Below are 24,696 nucleotides of genomic sequence, written 5' to 3' on the forward strand. Positions count from 1 at the left end.
ATAATGTGTTTTCTTATTTATACCTCTATGGCATCTTTCAATGAACCAGCTAGCAAGAAAAAAGCAGCAGATTGTTCAAAGCGTTGTTTTCCAAGTAAGGAAAAAGCATTTTTCAAAGCAGCTTTTCGCCACCTATCTTCATTAAAGTTGTGGCTGAAAAATGTTGTCATTTTTTCATCATGCTGTGACCTGGTAACAGAGCATAAACATAAAATGGTTAAACCAAATTTAAAATGTTCTACAGAATGTATAAAAATATAAAATAAAAACCTCAAACATAAATCTAAAAGAAGAACAATAACTTTAAGGACAGGCACTTGTTATCAAGCATCTCTTCACTTCTTCTAATAAGGAAAGTCAATCATGCCTTGTGTATACATAATTAGGAAATGACAGCATTTTTTTTACTTTCCAAAGTACTTTTATCAACTTTTAAAACATCCCATCTTTTAGATTAAGGTGAAAAGATATTTTACTCATTTTATTCAGCTAAAGGAACGAAGCTGCAAAGAAATAAGTTGACTTGATGAAGCTGATACACCTAATTATTTTCAAAACCATTAGGTTTCTTATTCACAGCACAATCTTCATTCTGTTAAATCACGTTATGTGTCAAGGCAACTTACCTAAACAGACCCCACACTACTGCTTTCTTCTTCATTGAAAGGTAGAATAGTGCAGCATCTAAGGCATCATTGTTCCTTTGAAAAGAAGCTTTGGCAACCTAAATGATAAATAAAATATTAAATTAACAATTTGACAAAAGAATTACAATCAGTTAATCAACAATAATGCTTCCCTGCTACCTCCATGGCTCAGAGAAACTGTGGAGATAGAAAAAGTTGGTTCTGTCTCACAATCTCCAGTAGCTTATAATATTAATACATGCTCCAAGAGATAACCATTCACAAGCCAGTAATTATGGTAAAAATCATAATTACAGCCAGCACTTATTGACTGTTTACCATGTACTGGGCATGAGTCTAAGCACCTTCTGTTTATCTTATTGAATCACTATAAGCCATGAGGTACCATCATTATTCCCATTTTACAGATGAAGTGACTGAGACAGAGAGGTTAACTGAATTGCCTACAGTCACACAGTAAGGGTTAGAAAAGGGAATAGAATCCATGTAGAACTGAAACTAACATAGGAAACAATAACGAAAGCAGAATATTCAACAGATGTGACTTTTTACTTGAAAATTCAACATGTTATATTGTATGTAATCATATTGTCTTGAACGTAAGAGCGTATAGGCAATCTTATTTTTCCAAGATGCTAAGATATAGCCTCTGCAAATCATTAAGTTGAAAGGCATAATGACAAAAAAAACAGTGATGTGTTATTAATTAGCTCACATTGACTGATGGCAAAGGAAGCTATAATACTAAGGTATAGGAGAAAGGGAAAAGACACCTAAAATTACATCACAAAAATGCTTTACTCTCAATACTCTTTTATTTCCCTTCCCCCTTTTAATTGTATTCTCTGCCCCTCATCATTTAACTTAGTGCTTCAATATGTTCAATCATTTTTAGAGGAATTTTATTTGTATTCAGCTAAGGATTTATAATATACATTTTGAGGCAGAAAATGTACATATCCCTTTAATTTTAAGAACTAAATTACTTGTAGAAATAAATCATGTGTATATTATCACAAATACTCAATTATAATGACAAGACACATGCTGACAAGAAGTAAAATCTTTGTAGGATACATCTGAAACATTTCAGATCAAAGATATCCTCTTTTTTCCAGTGCTCTGGAATATAAAAAATTTCATGTAGATACTGTATCGTTTATATGGTTAAACAATCAATTTTTCCTGTACATCAGAAATTACATTTTTTAGTTGGTGCAGGAATGAATTCCTTCTTATATTTGTGCTTATTTTGAGAACAGAAATACTGATGTCTTGTTGGCTACCTTTCACGTAGCAGAAAAATAATACTTTTATACTCATATTTAAAACTGATCTGAGAACCATGCACACCAGAATCATGAGATGCCGAATAAGACAAAGAAACCTCAGCCCCACCACTAACCTACCAAATTAAAATCTCTGGTTATGGGATAGAGATTATGTATTTTATGTAAGTTTATCAGGTGAGTCTTCTTTGGGGAACTGCTACTGAGGAATAAATCAGGAAAGGGTATTTGCATCCTTGGGAGAAATAAATTCAGGCTTCACAAATATAGCACTACTGATTGTACTCCAGGGAATTCCAATGGACTAAAAGGAAAATATGAATGAGAATTCCACTTTTCTAATCCTGCTAAAGTAGAAAGGGCACAGACTAAATCTAACTTATAAATGACTGGAGTTTGGGCTAGTTATCCAACCTCTTCAAATCCTAGTTCTATCATGTGTGAAACGGAGATGATGACATCGGGTTGATTAGAGCATCATATGGAATGATTTATGAAAAGCAACTGGCACCAAACTTGGTAAAGACTTGAACTGAATTGAATTATTTTTTCCTAAAAGGAATCTACCAGAAAACTGACTCCAAAATCCTGCCTTAAAAACTCTTATGTCATTTCACTTGCTGCCACAGATACGTTCTTCAAGTACATACAAATCCAAACCATTTTTATGGAATGATATTTCAAGTGTGCAAAGAAAGTTTGCTACTTACTAAACTAGTGATGCAGGGAGTTCTTTGTATAAAAAGTTTTTTAATGTAATGCAAGTAACAAACAAGAACTCAAGTTTACTTTCTAAATTTAGATTTCTGTTTTTTCTTAAACTAAGACACACCTCAACTAATAACAGAAAATATTACTATTCCACAGACATATTACAAATTCACTCTATATAGTAAGACACAATATCATACTGCAGGGACATTTTATAAAGGTCAAGTTTTTGTAATCTCCAAAAAACTTTATTTAAAAAATTCTCACCAGGTGCGGTGGCTCACGTCTGTAATCCCAGCACTTTGGGAGGTTGAGGAGGGCGGATCGCCTGAGGTCAGGGGTTTGAGACCAGCCTGGCCAACATGGTAAATCCCTGTCTCTACCAAAAATACAAAAACCAGCTAGGTGTGGTAGCGCACACCTGTAGTCCCAGCTACTCAGGAAGCTGAGACAGGAGAAGCACTTGAACCCAGGAGGCAGAAGTAGCAGTGAGCTGAGATCGCACCATTGCATTCAAGCCTGGGCGACAAAGAGAGAAACTCCGTCTCCAAAAAAAAAAAAAAATTCTCAAGACCTCAAGATAGACAAATTTCCCACTACAGGTTTTCTGGGAGACAGTATATTTTTTCTTCAGAAAAAGGGTTTCTTTAATGTAACTCAAAATCCACTGAAGAAAAGTTACCTTTTCGATGCATCTTCGAAGTGTGTTAATGTTCCTCACCCACCACCCTATTCCCATAGCTCTTAATTCAGACCACTGGGGGTCCCCTCTCTGAATTGCTGGAATCATATTAATCAGTTCTTCTTCAGCCTCAGAATGAAAAGCCCAGGCAAAATGGCATGTAGAGACACCTAAATTGGAAATATGAAATAACCTTCATAACTATATCAAATAAGAACAAAAATAGTTTTTCATGCAATCACACGTGCATTCGTTTTCGAAAGAATGTTCAAGCAGACAGCAGAAAGAATGAAAGGAAGCCTGTCATCCTTCAGGACTTTATACTGTTTCTGAATACAAGATCAATAATATGACACACAAAGTCCAAATCTCTTTTTCAGCAAACATTTGTTTTTGTTTCCCCCACAAAAACAGGGACACTAAAACTTAATCATAAGAAAGAAAAATATTTGAGTATCAGGCTATTCACATGTACAGCACACCAAATTTATCAAGAGGAGCTGCCCAAGCTCACACAACTAGGAGTGCAGAGCCCAGGCCTGATTCCAGGTTTCTCTGTCACCAGGACCTGCAAACCTGGCCAGCCCAAGAGGACACAAGGTGTGTTGTCTCCCAGAAGAGCCTAGGAGAAGGAAAGTATAGTAAAAGCTTCAGTAAGTCAAAAGCACTTGGCTCACATGCCTGGACGTCAATTCTAGTACTACTGCCCCATTCTTCTCTCTAGCCATGGAGCTAAGTATCACTTCAAAGCAAGCTCTAAACTTCATCAGAGTTCCAGAAAATATTAAGGGTAAGTTACAGTCATGATGTACATTCCTCTGCCTTTAGTGCCTTCAGTTAAAAGTAGTTTTAAACTGCCTAATACTAATGCTTTTTGGTGAATGCTGTTTTTTGTTTTTGTCTTTTCCTGGGAGAAAAATGACAGAGATCTAGGCTGTTTATAGAGGCAACAAAATCTTTAGACGCTATCAGACTTCCAAGTACTAATGGATTTATCAACCATTCAATCACTGGTAATACTCTTAACTGATGCTCGACTTAGAGCAGGTAAAAAGGAAACATAATATGTGAATCACACAGAATGGTAACTGAAAATGGGAATGCTAGGAAGAACTCTAGGAAGCCGTGGAAAGATGCCAGACTAGTGCAAGCAGCCATCTGTATGAACTCATTTTGGAAAGAAAGAAATGTCTGAGGTCAATGAAAGCCACATTGCAACACAGGCCTCTCAATGCTATTAAGTATCAATATTGTTACACATGATTTTTTTTATTATCAACTACTATATAGATTTTGTATATAGTTTAAAGCTTTTCTAATAATTACTGCTTCACTGTAATTCCTTTAGAAAGTATAAAAGAAAAAACTATTATGATCATTTTGAATAATAATCTTAACTCTTAACTTTCCCATTGCCAACACTCATATAACAACTGTGTTTGTAATCATACCACAGAATTAATGCAGTGTTTCTTGACTGCCACTATAAAATTAGGAGAAAACACAGGAAAAAATTAATAAAATCAATTTAGTTTTTTATAACCTGAAAGACAGACTAATTTTTTCATTATTTAAATCTCTGTCTGCTGTAAGAGAGAATTACTGTATCAATCAATATTCTGCTTTGGAAACTAATATATAGCAATACAAAATGCACAATTTTGCTGATATAAAATTTATAATATAAAATGACAATACAAAACATTATATTTATTATATCCTTAAATTAATTAAAATTTTGGTATAAGAAGAAACAAAAACACATACAGACACATCAGAAGAATTAGGTTCAGAAAGCAAGACTAAGAGCAGTGAATGTATTTGAAAACTTGCAGCGGTGAAAAGGTTATTAGGGAAGAAAAAGAACAGGGGTACCAACTTATTTTTATTTACCTACCAATGGCTGGCTAGTCTCTGCAGTTTACCTCTGCTCATCTCAGGTTTTCTATCTACGTACTGGCTACTTAACTTTTCCCTGAAAACTGCTCTCAGGACCATTACCTACAACACCAGTCACTTCTCATTGCCAATGTTTTAACTGTAGTCAAAGCAAAAATGGAATTTGACAAAGCTTTAGAAATTTGAAGTGTTTTAGATCACCCTAGGAAATGCACAAAATTGTCATTAATTAATTCAATATCACTTGACTATCACCCAAAACTAAAATTTAAGAGAACACAGAGAACAAAGCTTTAGAAATTTGAAGTGTTTTAGATCACCCTAGGAAATGTACAAAATTGTCATTAATTAATTCAATATCACTTGACTATCACCCAAAACTAAAATTTAAGAGAACATTTTTAAAATCTATCCAAACAGCATAGATTGCTTAAAATGTTATTATCAAAGGTTGGCAATGGGTTGAGTTTTGGCATCATCAAACTTCTTTTTTATTTTATATTTTCTATAATTTTTTAATTTTTGTGGGTACATAGTAGGTATATACAAAGTTCTGGGAATATAAATGAACATGGTATTTCTGAAGGGCATTTTGGTGATACTTATCAAGAGTGAAGAATTTTCATGCCTTTTGATTCAGTAATTCCACTGCTAGAAAACTAGCATGAGGAAATAATCACAAGTGTAAATATTTATATGCCAAGTTCCAAGGTTATTCATTACAGTGATAATTCAAATAGAAAAAACCTCAGCAAAATCTGTTTCAAAAATAAAGGATTGGGTAGATGAAATATAGTTCAGACACAGAATATCAGGTAGCTATTTAAAGTTATGTTTTCAAAGAACATTCATAGGTTAAAGGGTAAGTGCCATGGGTAAGAATAACACACTATCAAGCCTGGTCTTCTAGGTTCTATAATACTTAGGCATATATTATGGGGCTGTTTCCAAGATGCTGGTTTCAAAAGAAATATAGTCCTATGAAATGAGCACTGGACTGGGATGTGAACACCAACTCTTCTAATAAATAGTCCTATATCCTGGGCAGGTCACTTTTAATTCTGTAATTTCAATTTTTTAATCTGTAATAAGAAAGTTGATATAAATTGTCTCAAATCAGGTGTAGCAGTATGCTTGAAGTATGCAAATCCACTGTTATCAATATGGCAGATCTTCCTGAATCATCTTTACTTGCAAATAACTAGAACATAATGCTTACATTAAAATAAATATAAAAACACATCATAGAGCAAAGTTTACATAATTTTTCAAAGAAAAGACATCAAGATATTCAGGGCTACTCTGCAGAGAGCCACTCGGGTTACGACCTCAGGCATATCACATTTACTCCCTAAGCTACTACTTTAGTAAATAAATTCTAAGAAACTTAGATGAGCAAAAGTCACAGAATAAATCTGAAGGATACATAGAAAAACGGTAAGCGGGTACTATGTGACAGAAAGATCTTAATGCCAGTGACAGGTATGCATGTAATGACTTACCTAATGTTTACACACAAATATGACTACACCTCACCACTCCAATATTAAGTAAAAGTTGTGCAAAGCTTCACTGAGTGAATTACCTTGATGAAGTAGCTGCACTCGGTATAAAGGAGGAAGTGATGTCAAAAGGCATGTGTGCAGGCGCATAGCTAACAAGTATCTCAAACCACACTCATCTAATGTATCTCTTCCTGTAATTTAAACAGGTAATATGTTTAAGGAAAAAAAAATGCAAGATGTCACAAACTGATAAAAAGTTATAAAATTAACATTAAACTTAGTCATAAATTATATAAAATACATAAGGTATTTTTAGTGTATTCCTTACTGAACACTTTAACATCTTTTAAAAAATCATATCTTTACAAAAACACATATATGACTACTAAAACTCTTAAAAGAAAAATGATTTGGGGAAATACAATTAACTATTAGTACAGATAACAAGAGATTTATATTAACTCATAATAAATGAAAGACATCTTGAAATTCAATAAAAAATACATTAATGATAGTAAGTTACGTACAACTTTTAATATTATTTTCGACATGAATTCTGATGAGATTACATAACTGATATGAAATCATTTTTCATATATTTAAACAGGTAATATTTTCTACCTTTGTTAAATTAACTGAAATACAGTACTATCAAAGATTTGAAATTTGAATCCCCAGGCTAGTTAGTGCTACAGGGTTAAGTTGAACCTTCACCTTGATTCTACAAATTTACTTACACAAATTTAATTCCACTTAGTCCAAATATGAAGCTGTGACAAGTTTAACCAAAACTATAGCCACTGCTGGATAAAAGGAAAGCAAAAATACTGACAGCACCTAGCCCAATAACTGACACTTCGAGAATCAAATATTTTCCAGAAAAAAAGCAAAAGTTTTAAAATTACCAAAGGGCAAGCCCCAGCTCTGTTTCCCATTACCTATATCAATCCATCCACCTATCTATCCATCTATCTATTTAGCTAGCTAGCTATTAGGCTGTTGCAAAAGTATTTGTGGTTTTGCCATTAGTTTTGCACCAACCTAATACCTATCTATCTGTCTATAGGCATGGGATCTCGTTACATTGCCCAAGCTGGTCTAAAAGTCCTGGCCTCAAGCAAACATCCCACCTCAAAGTGCTGCCATTACAGGTGTGAACCACCATGCTCATTTGTCCATTTATTCATTCAACAAATCAAGCATCTATTACATGTGAGGAACCCTGCAGGTACTGGGAATTGAGCAGTGAATAAGGCAAAGTCCCTACTCTCATGGAGATCACACTTTGGAAAGCAGAGACAAACAATAAACAAATAGGATGTGGAAATTAATGCTATGAAGGGAAATAAAGCAGGACTAAGAGACAGGGAATGCTGGAGTATGAGAGTTCTATTTTACACAGTGTGGCCAAGAAAGAACTCTTCAATCAGATGACATGCCAGCAGCAATCTGAGGAAGTAAAGAAATGAGCCATGCATGAATCTGGAAGAAGAGCATTCTAGTAGAGCAGAAATGAGCACAGATCGTGTGAGGCCTTTTGGCCACTGTAAGGTTCTTAACTTTTATTCTAAAGTGAGATAGGAAGGCACTGGTATATGTTGAGCAGAGGAGAGATTTAATGTGATTTGGTTTTAAAAGAATCACCAGTTCCCAAGCAAAGAACGAACAGAGGTAACAAGTATAAGCAGTTAGGAGATGACAGGGACTTGGACCAGAGTAGTAACTGCAAAAGTAATGAGAATTGATTACTGGATTCTGGATATTAATAGAACCGACAGCATTTGCCAACGAACTGGATATGGGGTATGAGAGAAAGCAGAGTCAAGAATGACTATAATCTATTTACTGAGATGTGTAACTCATTCAATCTGAGCTTCAGTTTCCCACCTGTGAAATGGAGACATTCATTCCTGCATTGTTACCTCATGAATGTCCACTGTGTCTAGGATACTATTTGTATATTGCTTAGACAATGCTACAGTTTTGTATTAGAAAGTGTAAACTATTTTTCACGGATTATGGCATGCCTACTTTAATGTCCCATAGTAAAAACTAATATATTTTAAACACAAGCTTAAGGTTGTTCTGTGAAGAATCGCACTCTATTGCATACAACCTCATAGTGGTTAAGATTTTTTTTTTTCCAATTAAAAGTTATAGAAAATAAGTCACAGGCAAAACCCTAGAAGGTCTCTGTTTATTTTAACCTGCAGAAGACAAAATTATAGGGGATATACTATAAGGATTTAAATTTATATGAAGAGATAGTTTCCAGCTGGCTTTCCACCACACATCTGGAAATTATGAAATAGTTTTAAAAGAGTACAGGCTTGGAGTCAACAATTTATTCATATATGAGCCCAACTTATACTCCTTAATGCCTATGTAATCTCAGATGAATCCCTTAATTTCTTAAGGATCAGTGTCTTCATCTATAAAGTTAAACATAATAATAGCCACCTGCTAGAAGACTGATAAATATGATTAAGTATCTAAATTGCCTGAAATATAGCAATTTTTCACTCTTCCACAATATTTATTGAATGAAATTTTGATCATTAATTTTCAGTTTATTTTGCCAATGCCATCATTTACAATCAATACCATTACCCTGAACTATGTGCATAAAAGAATGGAATCTAGTTCCAGGAGGCAGCCAAAAATTTTCTAGTTACAGAATGAATTAGGCAAAATATGTATGACATTAACTGTATGGAAACCTCTCTGAAGAGACTTTTTGGAGAAAATTAGGTAATTGTAAATAGTTGTTTATGGCTAGAAATGGGAAGATCAACAAGTTGAGCCCATGAGCTCCCAATAAATAAGCCTCATGATTCCATAGTAGCATTAACAAATGGACCATTATTACCAAAGAAAGAAATCATAGGGATCAATCTGTTTTAAAAAACAAGAGACTTGGCCAACCCATGGTGGCTCATGCCTATAATCCCAGCACTGTGGGAGGCCAAGGCAGGAAGACTGCTTGAGCTTAGGAGTTTGAGACTAGCCTGGACAATGTAGGGAGACCTAGTGCCTACAAAAAAATAAAAAGAAATTAGCTGGGCCCCATGGTGGTGCACACCTGTGGTCCCAGCAATTCAGGAGGCTGAGGTGGGAAGAGTACTTGAGCCTGAGAGGTTAAGGCTACAGTGAGCCATGACTGTACCAATGAACTCCAGACTGGGCAACAAAGCAAGACCCTGTCTCAAAAAAACAGACAAAAAACCCAGAAACACACAAAAAAACAAGAGATTATAAATCCAAAATGACACAAAGGTTTCAGTGTAAAAACTCATGAGAGAATACACATGGATCTCACAAATCCATGCATTCACGTCTGCCTCAACTGTCTTTTCTAACTGAGCATATTATGTAATTGCCTATTAAGGAGGTCTCTTCCCTGCAAAGTTTGAAAATTAAGACAGTAATTCAATAAAGGAATCAGTATACAGATAATACAAATATTTCTATTAGGTAGAACTTTATAGATTTTTAGTGTGAATATTTACCTGAGTAGCTCTTATCTCTGCTTTCATCAAGCTCAGTACTGGTAGTAGCCACTGTATCAGCCAAAGCTACAAGGAACATCTGCTCCAAACGGGTAAGGCCTGGTAGACTTGAGTGCATAAGATGACTTGAAAGAACCCTTGCATGTTCTTGGCCAAAGTAAGCTGGTCCATATTGAGAAAGATTTATTACTTTTGATTTGTTTTCTCTCTTTTCAGGCTCTAAATCAATATCATCCGTTGTTATGTCCTGCATTTGAAACAGCTCTGAATAGTGATCCTCTGGTTGACTTACTGTCTGATCTTCATAGCTCTGTGGTATCTTTGTACTTTCTTCTGAAATTCTGTAGGATGTATCTTGATCTGCAGCAAGTAATGCATATAGTGGCAGTGGAGGGATAGAATCTATCTCAGTATAATCTCGAGTACCATCTTTTCCTAAGGTGACTGTTTCCTTTGCTGTACTGCCACTTACACTAATAGTTCGAGAAAGATGTCGCTTAGTTCCTTCTCCAGCATCAGCATCTCGAACTATTGCTACTTCACCTGCAATACATTTTACTAAATGAGAGAGAATGGCTTTAGCCCTTCTAACTTTCCCTAAATCCATCAATTCTAACAGCTGAGTTGGATGATATTGTGGAAGAGTAGGGGAAAGTACATGTGCAGCCTCAAATAAGCCACCATCTTGAATTACAGTTGGTGAACAAAAGACATCATCAGAAATAGCTGTTCCTTCAACAATACTTTTTCTTGCCAGCATATTAGATTTAAAGGCCAAATGATCTTGCATTGCTGCCTCTTCTGCATTAGGACTATCAGCTTCAGTGTCTCCAAATTTGACAGCATGCTTCCACTGTGCATATACATGCATTTCACAATCCATTCCTACCACCAATATCCCATCTCTTACCCAAGAGAGAGAAACAGGCAGTGAAGGAGTACCATCAACAGAAGATACCAAGTCTATAGATCTGAGAAGAACCCATCTTGACCTAACTCCTTGCTTGATACTACCACCTAGTGGTAAAGTAATGACAGCTACTCCATCCTTACTGTTGGTTTGCTCAGTCACAATTCCTGAAAGCCTTCCATACATGAAGATATTAGCACCAACCCCCACCGTAAGAATGTGGGAGCCATCTTCTTTTGATACCCAGTCCAAATGTACTAAATGTTTGATATTCGGAATAAGATATTTATCCTTGCTCAAGAGTGCATCTGACTTGCTATATACAAACAGATTACTGTCGACACTGACCCTTGAATCAAGTACACTCCCAACCTTAACCAAATCATCAAGATGAATTGTTTGTTCCAAAACCCACTCTGACCCTCCTGTAGATTCACACTCAAATATACAAACATGCATAGAAAATTCTTTAGAAACAAAACCATTATGGTGGATAGGTTGCTTATAAGCCACTGCAAGGCGACCTGTGTATGAACAGCTAACCGCAACTGGTCTTCCCACAATGCTCACTGTACTGCTATTATCTTCTCCTTCATCATTCATCAAAGGCCATCTCTTCCAATGATAAATTTCTTTCTCTTCACTTTTATTACATTCTGGGTTGGTTTCCATACAACATTTCCAGAAGCGTACTTTATTGTCAGAACAAGTTGTAACCACTAAATAAGGTGCAAGGCACACTGGATAAATTGAAGAAGAACTCAGATGACCTTAAAAAAGAAAAGCAAACAGTTATAATAATAAAGCCACAAAATAACATAGTAATAATCAAATTCTAGAATGTGATGAATTCAAAGTCACTATGAGCTTCTTCAGAATAACTCAGCAGTCTTCCTCTTAACAAGTATCCCACACTAAATGTCCATTGGCCAACATAGCTATAAAGGTCTTAAAGGGCCCATCAGTGAAATCAAGGTATGCAATAATAATCACTTAATTTGCTTTTAGGTAATTAAGTTTACATGAGGCAAGCATTTAATTAAAATAAAACTCAAAAGCACTGAAACAAATCAACCCTTAATCAATGTGTTTCTATAATTTATATTACCTTCACCACAAAATGCCCCCGTAGACTTTCATACTATATATTTAATCATTTTCATCATGAATACTTAACTTAGTTTTACAATTTGCCTTTCAAATCCCCCCAACCTTCCCTCAAATAATCCAGACCCCATGTGGTACATCAAATGTTTTTTCAGGCAGCAAAACAGACCAATAGATCTCACCCTTTTACCAAGTTTAATTCATCCTCTCTTAGCACTGAACTAGAACCCTCTTATCTATTCCTGACTGCCAAAGATTAACAATGCATATCTGTTGTCAACTGTAAGACAAGGGGATACAGAGATTAAGATCTGAGGTCAGAAGATCTGGATTCGAGTTTCAATCCACCAGTAATTTCATTAACAGTGGAAAACCTACTTGACCATCTGAGCCTGCTCCATCTAAACAACTGAGATCAGTTACTGTTTCCCCTAGAATATTATCATAAAATAAGACATTTTATAAGGCCTCTGTAAAATATAATTTGTTATTATGAACTCCAATAAACTTAGTTGAGTATAATCCAAACCTTTCAGACATTTTGAAAGATTAACAAACTGGCCTAGATATGCACCAGCCACAAAAGCTCTTCTCAATACGATCTTTCCAACTGTGAATGCAAACCTGTCTTAGGGATGAATAAGAAGAAACCCATACTGATTAAAATTCCCCAGTAATTGTTAACAGCCCTGCCTGAACCTCCAATTTTGGTTTCCCAAAAACACTATTCTAGAAACTCCCCAATTAAAATTCTTCAAGTAGCAGATCACTTTAAACGCAGCTGTCAGTCTTGCCCTCTAAATTATCTTAACACCTTGCTAAAGTCAGTATCATTCCAGACCAGTCAAACTATAGTCTTCTATCCTACATATTTCCTCAGAGTATCTGCCAACCCTTGTTCAAACATTCTTAACAAAAGCGAGGCACTATTAGCACATGTGGATGAAAAGTTTTAAATTTAAGAAAAAAAGCTTCAGTGATTTACAAATGAACATATTTGTTCTTCAAAATTTTACTAACATGGTAGGCAAGACACCTCACATTAAAATATTTACACTATTTTCTGTCAAGCTGATTATATTTATCACAGGAAACTTTTTTTCCCTTTTTTCTCGCTCTGTCACCCAGGCTGGGTGCGGCAGTGCGATCTCAGCTCACTGCAACCTCTACCTCTCAGGTTCAAGCAATTTTCCTGCCTCAGCTTCCCAAATAGCTGAGATTACAGGCATGCGTCAACATGCCCGGCTAACTTTTGTATTTTCAGTAGAGATGGGGTTTCACCATGTTAGCCAGGGTGGTCTTGAACTACTGACCTCAGGTGATCCACCCACCTCAGCTTCCCAAAGTGCTGGGATTATAGGCATGAGCCACCGCATCCGGCCAGGAAATTATTTCTAATAAAGACATATTTCTAAACATCTAGACATCATTAACAGAATATAAATCTTTATTTTAATGTCAACATAGCACATATTTCAGAAGAGTTCATCTATTTTATCCACTAAAGAGTTCATACATTTTAACACTCTAAGCTACCACTGCCCAATCCTGAAGTGACCTTACCTGCTGAAGGTGTTGCTCTTATTACTTCAACTGATTCTGGGAGATCAAGGGGTTGGCTATACACCAGTCTAGAACTTAGAATAAGTTTACTGGCAGTTTGAAGATTGGCAATTGACGAAGAATGTGGCATGGGGCTCACACTAGGAGAGGTTTCTGGAGAAGAATCTATATTCTTCTGTCCAGGGACTGAAAGTAGATTCTCAGAGGAAGCACCTTCTGAAGTTTTAGCTTTAAAAATAAATTATAAAATTACAAAACGTATTTATATCATTACTATAAATAAGAGCTACAATATTATTTTATTATTATTTAAGAAACATATCTTCTTAAAAACATTTTGGAGGTAGGCTGGCTGCAGTGGCTCACGCTTGTAATCCCAGTACTTTGGGAGGCCGAGGCAGGCAGATCACATGAGGTCAGGAGTTCAAGACCAACCTGACCAACATGGAGAAACCCCATCTCTACTAAAAAATACAAAATTAGCCAGGCATGGTGGTGCACACCTGTAATCCCAGCTACTTGGGAGGCTGAGGCAGGAGAATCGCTTTAACTCAGGAGGCAAAGGTTGTGGTAAGCTGAGATCGCACCATTGCACTCCAGCCTGGGCAACAAGAGCGAAACTCCATATCAAAAACAAAGTATTTTGGAGATGAGGATACAGAGAAAAGAGAACTTTTTTAAAAACAGAATGACCATATGACTCAGCAATCTCACTACTACGTATTTATCCAAAGGAAAGAAAATCAGTCTATCAAAAGGATAACTGCACCCCTACATTTATTGTAACACTATTCACTACAGCCAAGATATAAAATCAACCTAATATCCATCAACAAATAAATGGATAAAGAAAATGTGGTATATATACACAATGGAATATTCTTCAGCCATAAACAAGAATAAAATCCTGTCATTTGCAGCAACACAGTTAGAAACTGAAGGTCATTATGTTAAGTGAAATAAGCCAGGCACAAAAATACAAATATCACACATTCTTTCACTCATATTTGGGAGCTAAGAAAGTGGATCTCATAGAGGTAGAGAATAGAATAATAGATACCAGAGAATGGGAAGGGTTGTGGGGCAGGTAAAGAGGCTGTTTAATAGGTACAAACATAAAGTTAGACAGAAGAAATAAGTTCTAGTGTTTGATAGCACAGAATGACTACAGTTAACAACATTATATATTTCAAAATAACTACAAGAGAAGATATGAAATGTTCCCAACCCAAAGAAACAATAAATTTCAGGGTAATGAATATCCTAAATACCCTGATCATTACATATTCTATACACGCATCAAAATATCACATGTACCCCATAAGTGTGTATAATTATTATGCAGCAATAAAAATTTTTTTAAAAATAATTTGGAGACAAGGTCAATTTTCAAACTTTTGCTTAGTTACCCTAATAAGCTTAAATTTTTTTTTTTTTTTTACAATTTTACTCTTTCTTAGTACTGACTCCATCATGGGAGACTGTCAGGGAAGAATTGCAACATGTAAAAGCTAAAAAAAATCCGTATACAGTCCAGTGTATTCACCCTTTAAAACACATTAAAAGTTTGAGGAATCTTAACATGCAAATTCTCAGGCCTAACCACAGAGAAACTGATTTAGATGATTTGGGGTAGATCCTGGTAAAGCAGCACAGGTGTTTCAAAACAGATGGATCATGAACCAAACTTTAAGAAATAACAATGTACTGCCTCACTTTTAGGTTAAGAAATTTAAACTTAGAGAGCTTAGTGGTTTTCCTGAGGCCATATAATTAGCTAGGGGCAAAGAAGACACTAGACTAGAAACCTCCTATCAAGTACTCAAACCAGAGAATGATTTCAAGAATAAACAAAGTAAAAGTTCTAAGAAAACTTAAGATAGTATTAGTTGACTGGCTCTGTAAGCCATTATTGACTTGATCTTCCAAAGAATTTCCAGTGAGTGTAAATCTCACTGGAGTCAGTTATCTGTTCTTTTGTGACACATAAAAGATACTCTACATACATACATACATTCGTTTATTTATTTATTTGTGTGTCTGTCTCTCCCCATTGGACCACAAATTCATTAAAGGCAGGGATGACATGTTATTGCCTTATACATCTCAAGGAGCACCAGAATATCCAATAAATAATAATCAATCCTCTTTTGTTTCTGTTAAACATGTCACTCTATCTTATAATGACAGGCCACTAAGTAAGAAATATGAAAACATTTTTTTGTAAAATGTAGTAAGACTACAAACTTCAATCAGTAGGCAAAAGACAGGAGTCCCACTCCTGACTCTATCAGTAATGAGATGTGTTTCCTTAGGCCAGGCACTTCACCACCTCTGGCTACTTTCTCACCAGCAAAATAAGGTTAAACTACATCGTCTCTCTTCCTGTAAATCATGCAATTTTCTAACATATATCTCATGCTAAGAAAGAAAATAAGAACAGAAAAAAAGCAAAGACTTGTCCGGATCCAGTGGTTCACTCCTGTATTCCCAGCACTTTGGGAGGCCGAGGCGGGAGGATCACCTGAGGTTGGGAGTTCAAGACCAGTCTGACCAACATGGAGAAACCTTGCCTCTCCTAAAAATACAAAATTAGGCCAGCATGGTGGCACATGCCTATAATCCCAGCTACTTGGGAGGCTGAGGCAGGAGAACTGCTTGAACTCGGGAGGCAGAGGTTGCAGTGAGCAGAGATCATGCCACTGCACTCCAGCCTGGGCAACAAGAGCGAAACTCTATCTCAAAAAAACAAAAAGCAGACTTTAGAGTCAGCAAGGCCTGATTTTGAAACTTGGTTCTGTGACAAACTATATAAATGGGACTTGGTCAAGTTACTTAACCTTGCTCCATTAGTAAGTGAAATAATATCTATCTCACATATATGAAGCACCCATCTCAGCGCCTGGCACCCAGAAGGCACTCAACATGTTTCCTTCTCTAACAAAATTTAAACCAATCATTTATCTTCTAATAGGATATTCAATACTGTGGTAAATTCAGGCATTAAATGTGGATGGCAACATACATTGTTAAATCTGCAGCAAACATTAGAACAAAAAGACGGATGCTTTCTATCACAGCTGAAAAAGAGTAAATTATTTGCCTCTATATAGAGAGTTTGAACATTTCAAATCTTCTTTTCAAGGTATTTTGAAGCAATGTAGTATCACTGTCTGTGACCTGCTGCTGTCACAAACAGGGTAGGCAAGCAACTCTACTGTAGTCATGGCTTTAGTGAGACACTCGCCTCATAAGCAGTGGGGACAAATAGTATCACACAGTTCCTGTCCTCCCACAAGGATCTGTTACTACCTATATAAATCTCTTCAGAGCCATTCCCATCTCTGTGCCCAGTTCTACAAATTACTATATTCTCTGCTGGGTGAATCTCTTCCTGATGAACTAGTTTTAGATCCCTTCTCTTGCATTTCTATCAAACAACATATAATGCAAAGAATTAACTCCAAAGGCTTTGAAAGAATTTTTAAATTCCTGGTGCCTCAAAAAGATTAGGCTCAACTAGGTGAAGGTAAAGGTTCTGTCAAATAATTTGGCTTTTCTAACACCAGTTCATGGCCCAGATAGAACTGCTACTTACAAAGTTATATGATAATACATAATACATGTCAACAAAAAAGTACGTTATTCTTTCACTGTATTAAATGTTGTACAGAAAGTTGTATAAAATCAATTAAATAATATAATTACAATAAATAATACATCTTCTTACATCTCAAATATTTTGAGTTACCAGTTCAAAGCAGATTCCATGTGATATGGCTATCCATGCAAGTTCTTCAATTTAACAATTATCTCTCAAAAAGTAAAAGTTTGTTTTAAAAAAATCTATGATCATTTCTTTGCTTCATAGTACAGATTTCCCAATTGGTTTAGAGATTAATCTAAATGTGTACAGCAAAAGAATGGTTGAAATAATTTTTAATCACAATTGCATTTCTTTTTCTTCTTCTTTTTGAGACAGGGTCTTACTTTAGCACCCAGGCTAGAGTGCAGTGGCACAGTCTTGGCTCATTGCAGCCTCTGCCTCCAGGGCTCAAGCAATGCTCCCATCTCAGCCTCCTAAGTACAGGCACGCACCACCACACCTGACTAATTTTTTTTTTTTGTAGAATTGAAGTCTCACTATATTGCCCAGGCTAATCTTGAATTGCTGGGCTCAAGCAATCGTCCTGCCTTAGCCTCCCAAAGTGCTGGGATTACAGGCACGAGCCACCATGCCTGGCCTGTATTTCTCAATGTCTACAAAAACAGTTCTGCTTATAAGCCACAGGCACTCAATCATATTTTATCAAACAGCAAATCTGCTTCTCTTATTGATGATAAAGCGACAATGTACACTGTATTGGATGGGAATGTGTATTAATAAAAAAGTACAATATTAGTTCTATGAGCATCTAGAACAGTCATAATATCCACTCAATAAATATTCACTGAAAACAATAAACCAAGCTTTTATTTTTTTCAATATTTCTAATGTGCTCATAGACTGGTTTTTAGGATTAACCAGTTTCATTAATGATTTATGACCTTGTAATTAAAGGTTTAGCAGAGACCTTTCAATTCAGCAACTCAATTTACAGTTTATTAGAACTTCATTTTATAGTATTAACCAAAGTAAAGCATATTCTATAAAATGAATTTATTATGCATCATCTCTGTATAAAACTAAAATTACTTACCTAAACAGGCTTGTACAGATTTAAGATGAAGATGCCACATATGGAGAATAGAGTTATTATTGCTGTCCTTTTCAATTACTACTAGAAAGAACTTTTCTGAAAACGGTGGTGGGCGGTATCCTATTATTCAAAAGAAAAGAGGATATTTAAATTAGCATGTTTTTATGGAGTTAAGAAAACACTTTTTAAAAGCTGCCATCACCTCTTTTTATGCATGGAAGTTGGGAGGAAAAGGCAAGAAAGACTTTCAGGAGGAGTTTTATATAATTTTTCTGCCAAAAGTTAGATAGCTATCAAGGACTAATAAGGTTTTGTCAAAGGTACACAAACGATAACATGAAAGGATACCTATTGGTCAAAGAGGGGACAGTTTGAGCATCAAAGAATAAAACTAAATAAAATTTGTTAAAATACATTTACCATATTACAAACTATGAGTTCACAAAAATACCAAAAGAGTTTACATAAAAAAGAAAGGAAAGAAAAGAAAAGAAAAGCAGAAGAATGGAAGGAGGAGAGAAGGGAAGGAAGTGGGGTCCTGAGCATAAAAAGTGCAAGCCGGCCTCATGGGATGTGCCTGGAGTAACTCAAGACACTCACTCCTTATTTGGGAAAGTGGCAATGAAAAGGAAATAATAAACATTCATCCTGCTTTTCCTGTATGAAAACAGCATTAAAAACACTGAAGTTGTGGAGGAAGGAGAAGCAGTAGGGTAAAGAAGAGATTTGGTAGGAATTGCACGTATTTTTTAAAGAAAAGACATTATTTGTATATATAATTTTTCCTGTTGACAATTATATTCTTCATAAATGAAAATGAGATCTATGCAGGATGATAAAAGCTTTCCTTAATAATGAAAACTCATAATGACAACTCATAATGACAACTCATTGGTAATGAGCACTGCTAGAGTAAAAATTGAAAGAAACAGTTTGGCACTGCATGTTCTCACTCGTAAGTGGGAGTTGAACAATGAGAACAACACATGGACACAGGGAGGGGAACATCACACACTGGGGCCTGTCTGTGGGTGAGGGATAGGGGAAGGGTAGCAATTAGGAGAAATACCTAACGCAAATGACAGGCTGATGGGTGCAGCAAACCACCATGGCACATGTATACCTATGTAACAAACCTGCACGTTCTGCACGTGTATCCCAGAATTTAAAGTATTTAAAAAAAAAAAAACAGTTTGGACAGATAATTCCAGTCTTGCAAACGATTTCTACAAGATAAGCTCAGATAAGCCCTGGAAAATGCTGTGACTAAAAGGAAGTAAACTATTACAATAACGAGGTTATGTCAAAAGGACTCAGGACCTACTTGAAATGGTCCTTACTAGCCTAATATAAGACTATGTAAGCATTTAAAAAAAATCACTACAATGGCTTGAAATATGCTGCATACATAAAAATCCATCAGTTATATGAGTACTTCTCTGTATGTATACTATTATTCATTAAAGAGTTTTCTTAAAATGAGTTCATACTGATACTTAAAAAACAAATAAATCCAAACAACAACAACAAATTCAACAGTAGAAGCTGGAGATAACCAGGGCACAGACTCCTTATTCTGAAACTGTCAATTAAAAGGAAAGAACTAAGCACTTAACCCCTTTTCAAAAAAAAACTGTTTTTCAAAGTAATCCAATAGCTCCAGTAGATAAATGCTTTTCTTCACAGATGCTTTCCAGCTAATAAACAAATGGGAAGTGATAAAATTGGAAAATCATCATTTTTCAATCACTAATGAAATAATTGGTTTAAGATCAACAATATTCAACGGAAGAAGCCATGAGATAAGCCCAGATAAGCCCTGGAAAATGCTGTGACTAAAAGCTATCAAACTATAATGACATCACCAACTGAATCTTCCAAATCTTACTATGACTAAAAGTGAGATATCCAAGGTTTTTTTTTTTCTGATATGATACATATGAAGTACACAGCATCACCTCGAATGTTGAACCCTGATCTCATCAAGTGTCTAGAGCTAACTTCTGCTTTACAGAAAATATAGTAGACAAGCAAAAGTTTAAATAATATCACAAGTAAGTAGTCAAAGAAACTCCTTAAAAAAAAAACTTGCTCTAGAACCGAAGAGAGTGAGACACAAAAAACCCTTCAAAATATCAGTAAATCCAGGAGGAGGTTTTATGAGAAGACTAACAAAACAGACTGCCAGCCAGACTAATAAAAAAGAATCAAACAGACACAACAAAAAATGATAAAGGGGATGTCATCACTGATCCCACAGAAATACAAACTACCATCAGAAAATACTATAAACACTTCTACGCAAATAAACTAGAAAATCTAGAAGAAACAGATAAATTCCTGGACACATACACCCTCCCAAGACTAAACCAGGAAGAAGTTGAATCTCTGAATAGACCAATAACAAGTTCTGAAATTGAGGCAGTAATTAACAGTCTACCAACCCAAAAAAAAAGCCCAGGACCACACGGATTCACAGCTGAATTCTACCAGAGGTACAAAAAGGAGCTGGTACCATTCCTTCTGAAACTATTCCAAATGATAGAAAAAGAGGAAATCCTCCCTAACTCATTTTCAGAGGCCAGCATCATCCTGATACCAAAACCTGGCACAGAAACACCAAAAAAAGAAAATTTCAGGCCAATATCTGATGAACATCGATGCAAAATTCCTCAGTAAAACACTGGCAAACCGAATCTAGCAGGACATCAAAAAGCTTATCCACCAAGATCAAGTCAGCTTCATCCCTAGGATGCAAGGCAGGTTCAAGGTATGCAAATCAATAAATGTAATCCGTCACATAAACAGAACCAAAGAGAAAAACCACATGATTATCTCAAAAGATGCAAGAAAGGCCTTGGATAAAATTTAACACCCCTTCACGCTAAAGACTCTCAATAAACTAGATAATGATGGAATGTGTCTCAAAATAATAAAAGCTATTTATGACAAACCCACAGCCAATATTATACTGAACAGGCAAAAGCTGGAAGCATTCTCTTTGAAAACCAGCAAAAGACAAGGATGCCTCTCTCACCACTCCTATTCAATACAGTATTGGAAGTTCTGGCCAGGGCAGTCAGGCAAGAGAAAGAAATAAAGGGTATCAAATATGAAAAGAGGAAGTCAAATTGTCTCTGTTTGCAGATGACATGATTGTGTATTTAGAAAACCCCATTGTCTAGCCCAAAATCTCCTTAAGCTGATAAGCAACTTCAGCAAAGTCTCAGGATACAAAATCAATGTGCAAAAATCACAAACGTTCTTATACACCAATAATAGACAAACAGAGAGAAAAATCAAGAGTAAACTCCCATTCACAATTGCTACAGAGAATAAATTGCCTAGGAATACAACTAACAAGGGATGTGAAGGATCTCTTCAAGGAGAACTACAAACCTCTGCTCAAGGAAATAAGACAGGACGAAAAATGGAAAATCATTCCATGCTCATGGATAGGAAGAATCAAGCATGAAAATGGTCATACAGCCCAAAGTAATTTATAGATTCAATGCTATCCCCCTGCATCAAGCTACCATTGACTTTCTTCATAGAATTAGAAACAAAAAACCACTTTAAATTTCGTATGGAACCAAAAAAGAGCCCGTATAGCCAAGATAATCCTAAGCAAAAAGAACAAAGCTGAAGGCATCATGCTACCTGACTTCAAACTATACTATCAGGCTACGGTACAAAAACAGATATATAGACCAATGGAAAAGAACAGAGGCCTCAGAAATAATGCCACACATCTACAACTATCTGATCTTTGACAAGCCTGACAAAAAAATAAGCAATGGGGAAAGGATTCCCTATTGAACAAATGGTATTTGGTAAACTGGCTAGCCATATGCAGAAAACTGAAACTGGACCCCTTCCTTACATCTTATACAAAAATTAACTCAAGATGGATTAAAGACTTAAATGTAAGACATAAAACCCTAAAAACCCTAGAAGAAAACCTATGCAATACCATTCAGGATATAGGCAAGGGCAAAGACTTCGTGACTAAAACAACAGAAGCCAAAACTGACAAATTTTGGGATCTAATTAAACTAAAGAGCTTCTGCACAGCAAAATAAACTATTATCAGCGTGAAGAGGCAACCTACAGAATGGGAGAAAATTTTTGCAATCTATCCATCTGACAAAGGGCTAATATCCAGAATCTACAAGGAACTTAAAGAAATTTACAAGAAAAAAACAACCCAGTCAAAAAGTAGGTGAAGGATATGAACAGACACATCTCAAAAGAAGACATTTATGCAGCCAACAAACATATAAAAAAAAGACCATCATCACTTGTCATAAGAGAAATGCAAATCAAAACCAGATTGAGATACCATCTCATGCTAGTTAGAATGGCAATCATTAAAAAGTCAGGAAACAACAGATGCTGGAGAGAACATGGAGAAAAAGGAATGCTTTTACACTGCTGGTGGGAGTGTAAATTAGTTCAACCATTATGGAAGACAGTGTGGCGATTCCTCAAGGAACCAGAACCAGAAATACGATTTGACCCAGCCAGCAATCCCATTACTGAGTAGATACCCAAAGGATTATAAATCTTTCTACTACAAAGACACATGCACACGAATGTTTACTGCAGCACTGTTGACGATAGCAAAGACCTGGAACCAACCCAAATGCTCATCAATGATAGACTGGATAAAGAAAATGTGGCACATATACACCATGGAATACTATGCAGCCATAAAAAAGGATGAGTTCATGTCCTTTGCAGGGACATGGATGAAGTTGGAAACCATCATTCTCAGCAAACTAACACAGGAACAGAAAATCAAACACTGCATGTTCTCACTCATAAGTGGGAGATGAATAATGAGAACACAAGGACACAGGGAGGGGAACATCACACACTGGGGCCTATTGGGAGGTTGGGGGCTAGGGGAGCAACAGCATTAGGAGAAATACCTAATGTAGCTTACGGGTTGATGGGTGCAGCAAATCACCATGGCACATGTATACCTATGTAACAAACCTGCACGTTCTGCACATGTATCCCGGAACTTATAATAAAAAAAAATTATAAAAAAACTTGCTCTAAAACAAGTCAGCAGCATGAGAGTATATATATGGTATCACTTTAGATTAAAATACTCTTAATAGACAATAAAAACAATGTGTAAATCTTATTTGGATATAGATTCAAACAAATTAAAAACACAAAAAACCTCAACATTTTTTAGACAACTGAATGAAATATGGAATAGTTATTACACGATTTTGAGGAATTTTATTATTTTATCAATTTGATAATAGCAAATATGTAAGGAAGTCATTTTTAGAAATGCATACAGAACTGAAACACCACCATAGCTAGATTTGCTTTAAAATATTTCAGTGGGGCCAGGCACAGTGGCTTATACCTGTAATCCCAGCACTTTGGGAGGCCAAGGCAGGCTGATCACTTGAGGTCAGGAGTTCAAGACCAGCCTGGCCAATGTGGTGAAACTCCATCTCTAGAAATAATACACACACAAAAATTAGCTGGGTGTGGTGGCACACGCCTATATTCCCACCGACTTGGGAGGCTGCAGCAGGAGAGTTGCTTGAACTCGGGAGGTGGAGGTTGCAGTAAGCCAAAATGACATCACTGCACTCCAGCCTGGGCAACAGAGCAAGACCCCATCTCAAAAATAAAAAATTTCAGGGGGAAAGAGAAAAGAAAAATTGTGTAGACAAAGCAAGTGTGATAAAATCTTTAACCTACATTATAGGAATATGGAGATTCATTTAATTATGCACTCTAATTTTGTCTATTTTTGGCATTTTTCTTAACTAAAAGAGTAATTAACTTTAAAAAAATTTATTTATTATACTTTAAGTTCTGGGGTACATGTGCAGACTGTGCAGGTTACATAGGTATACATGTGCCACGGTGGTGGTTTGCTGCATCCATCACCCCATCATCTACATTAGGTATTTCTAAAGCTATTCCTCCCCAATTCCCCGACCCCCTGCTATTCTTCCCCAGCCCCCACGCCCCGGTGTGAGATGTTCCCATCCCAGTGTCCATGTGTTCTCATTGTTCAATACCCACTTATGAGTGAGAACAGGTGGTGTTTAGTTTTTCTGTTCTCGTATCAGTTTGCTGAGAAAGATGGTTTCCAGTTTCATCCATGTCCCTGCTAAGGACATGAACTCATCCTTT

At 36.0% G+C, this 24,696-nt stretch overlaps 1 protein-coding gene across 4 annotated transcripts in view; it reads right to left on the minus strand.

The window, feature by feature from the left end:
• DMXL2 (Dmx like 2) overlaps nucleotides 1-24,696 on the minus strand; it is a 175,338-nt gene that overhangs the window by 52,162 nt on the left and 98,480 nt on the right. For all 4 annotated transcript variants that reach the window (XM_021673156.2, XM_021673154.2, XM_021673155.2 and 1 more), the window contains exons 16-22: nucleotides 18,523-18,642; nucleotides 13,823-14,050; nucleotides 10,243-11,922; nucleotides 6,814-6,924; nucleotides 3,330-3,499; nucleotides 627-724; nucleotides 24-189 (exon numbers count right to left, since the gene is read on the minus strand). In XM_021673156.2, the coding sequence (XP_021528831.2) occupies nucleotides 24-189; nucleotides 627-724; nucleotides 3,330-3,499; nucleotides 6,814-6,924; nucleotides 10,243-11,922; nucleotides 13,823-14,050; nucleotides 18,523-18,642 (2,573 nt within the window). The remainder of the gene's footprint in view (nucleotides 1-23; nucleotides 190-626; nucleotides 725-3,329; nucleotides 3,500-6,813; nucleotides 6,925-10,242; nucleotides 11,923-13,822; nucleotides 14,051-18,522; nucleotides 18,643-24,696) is intronic.

Source organism: Aotus nancymaae, unplaced genomic scaffold, assembly GCF_030222135.1.
Source record: "Aotus nancymaae isolate 86718 unplaced genomic scaffold, 86718_ANA_hifiasm-v0.15.2.pri h1tg000062l, whole genome shotgun sequence".
NCBI lineage: Eukaryota > Metazoa > Chordata > Mammalia > Primates > Aotidae > Aotus > Aotus nancymaae.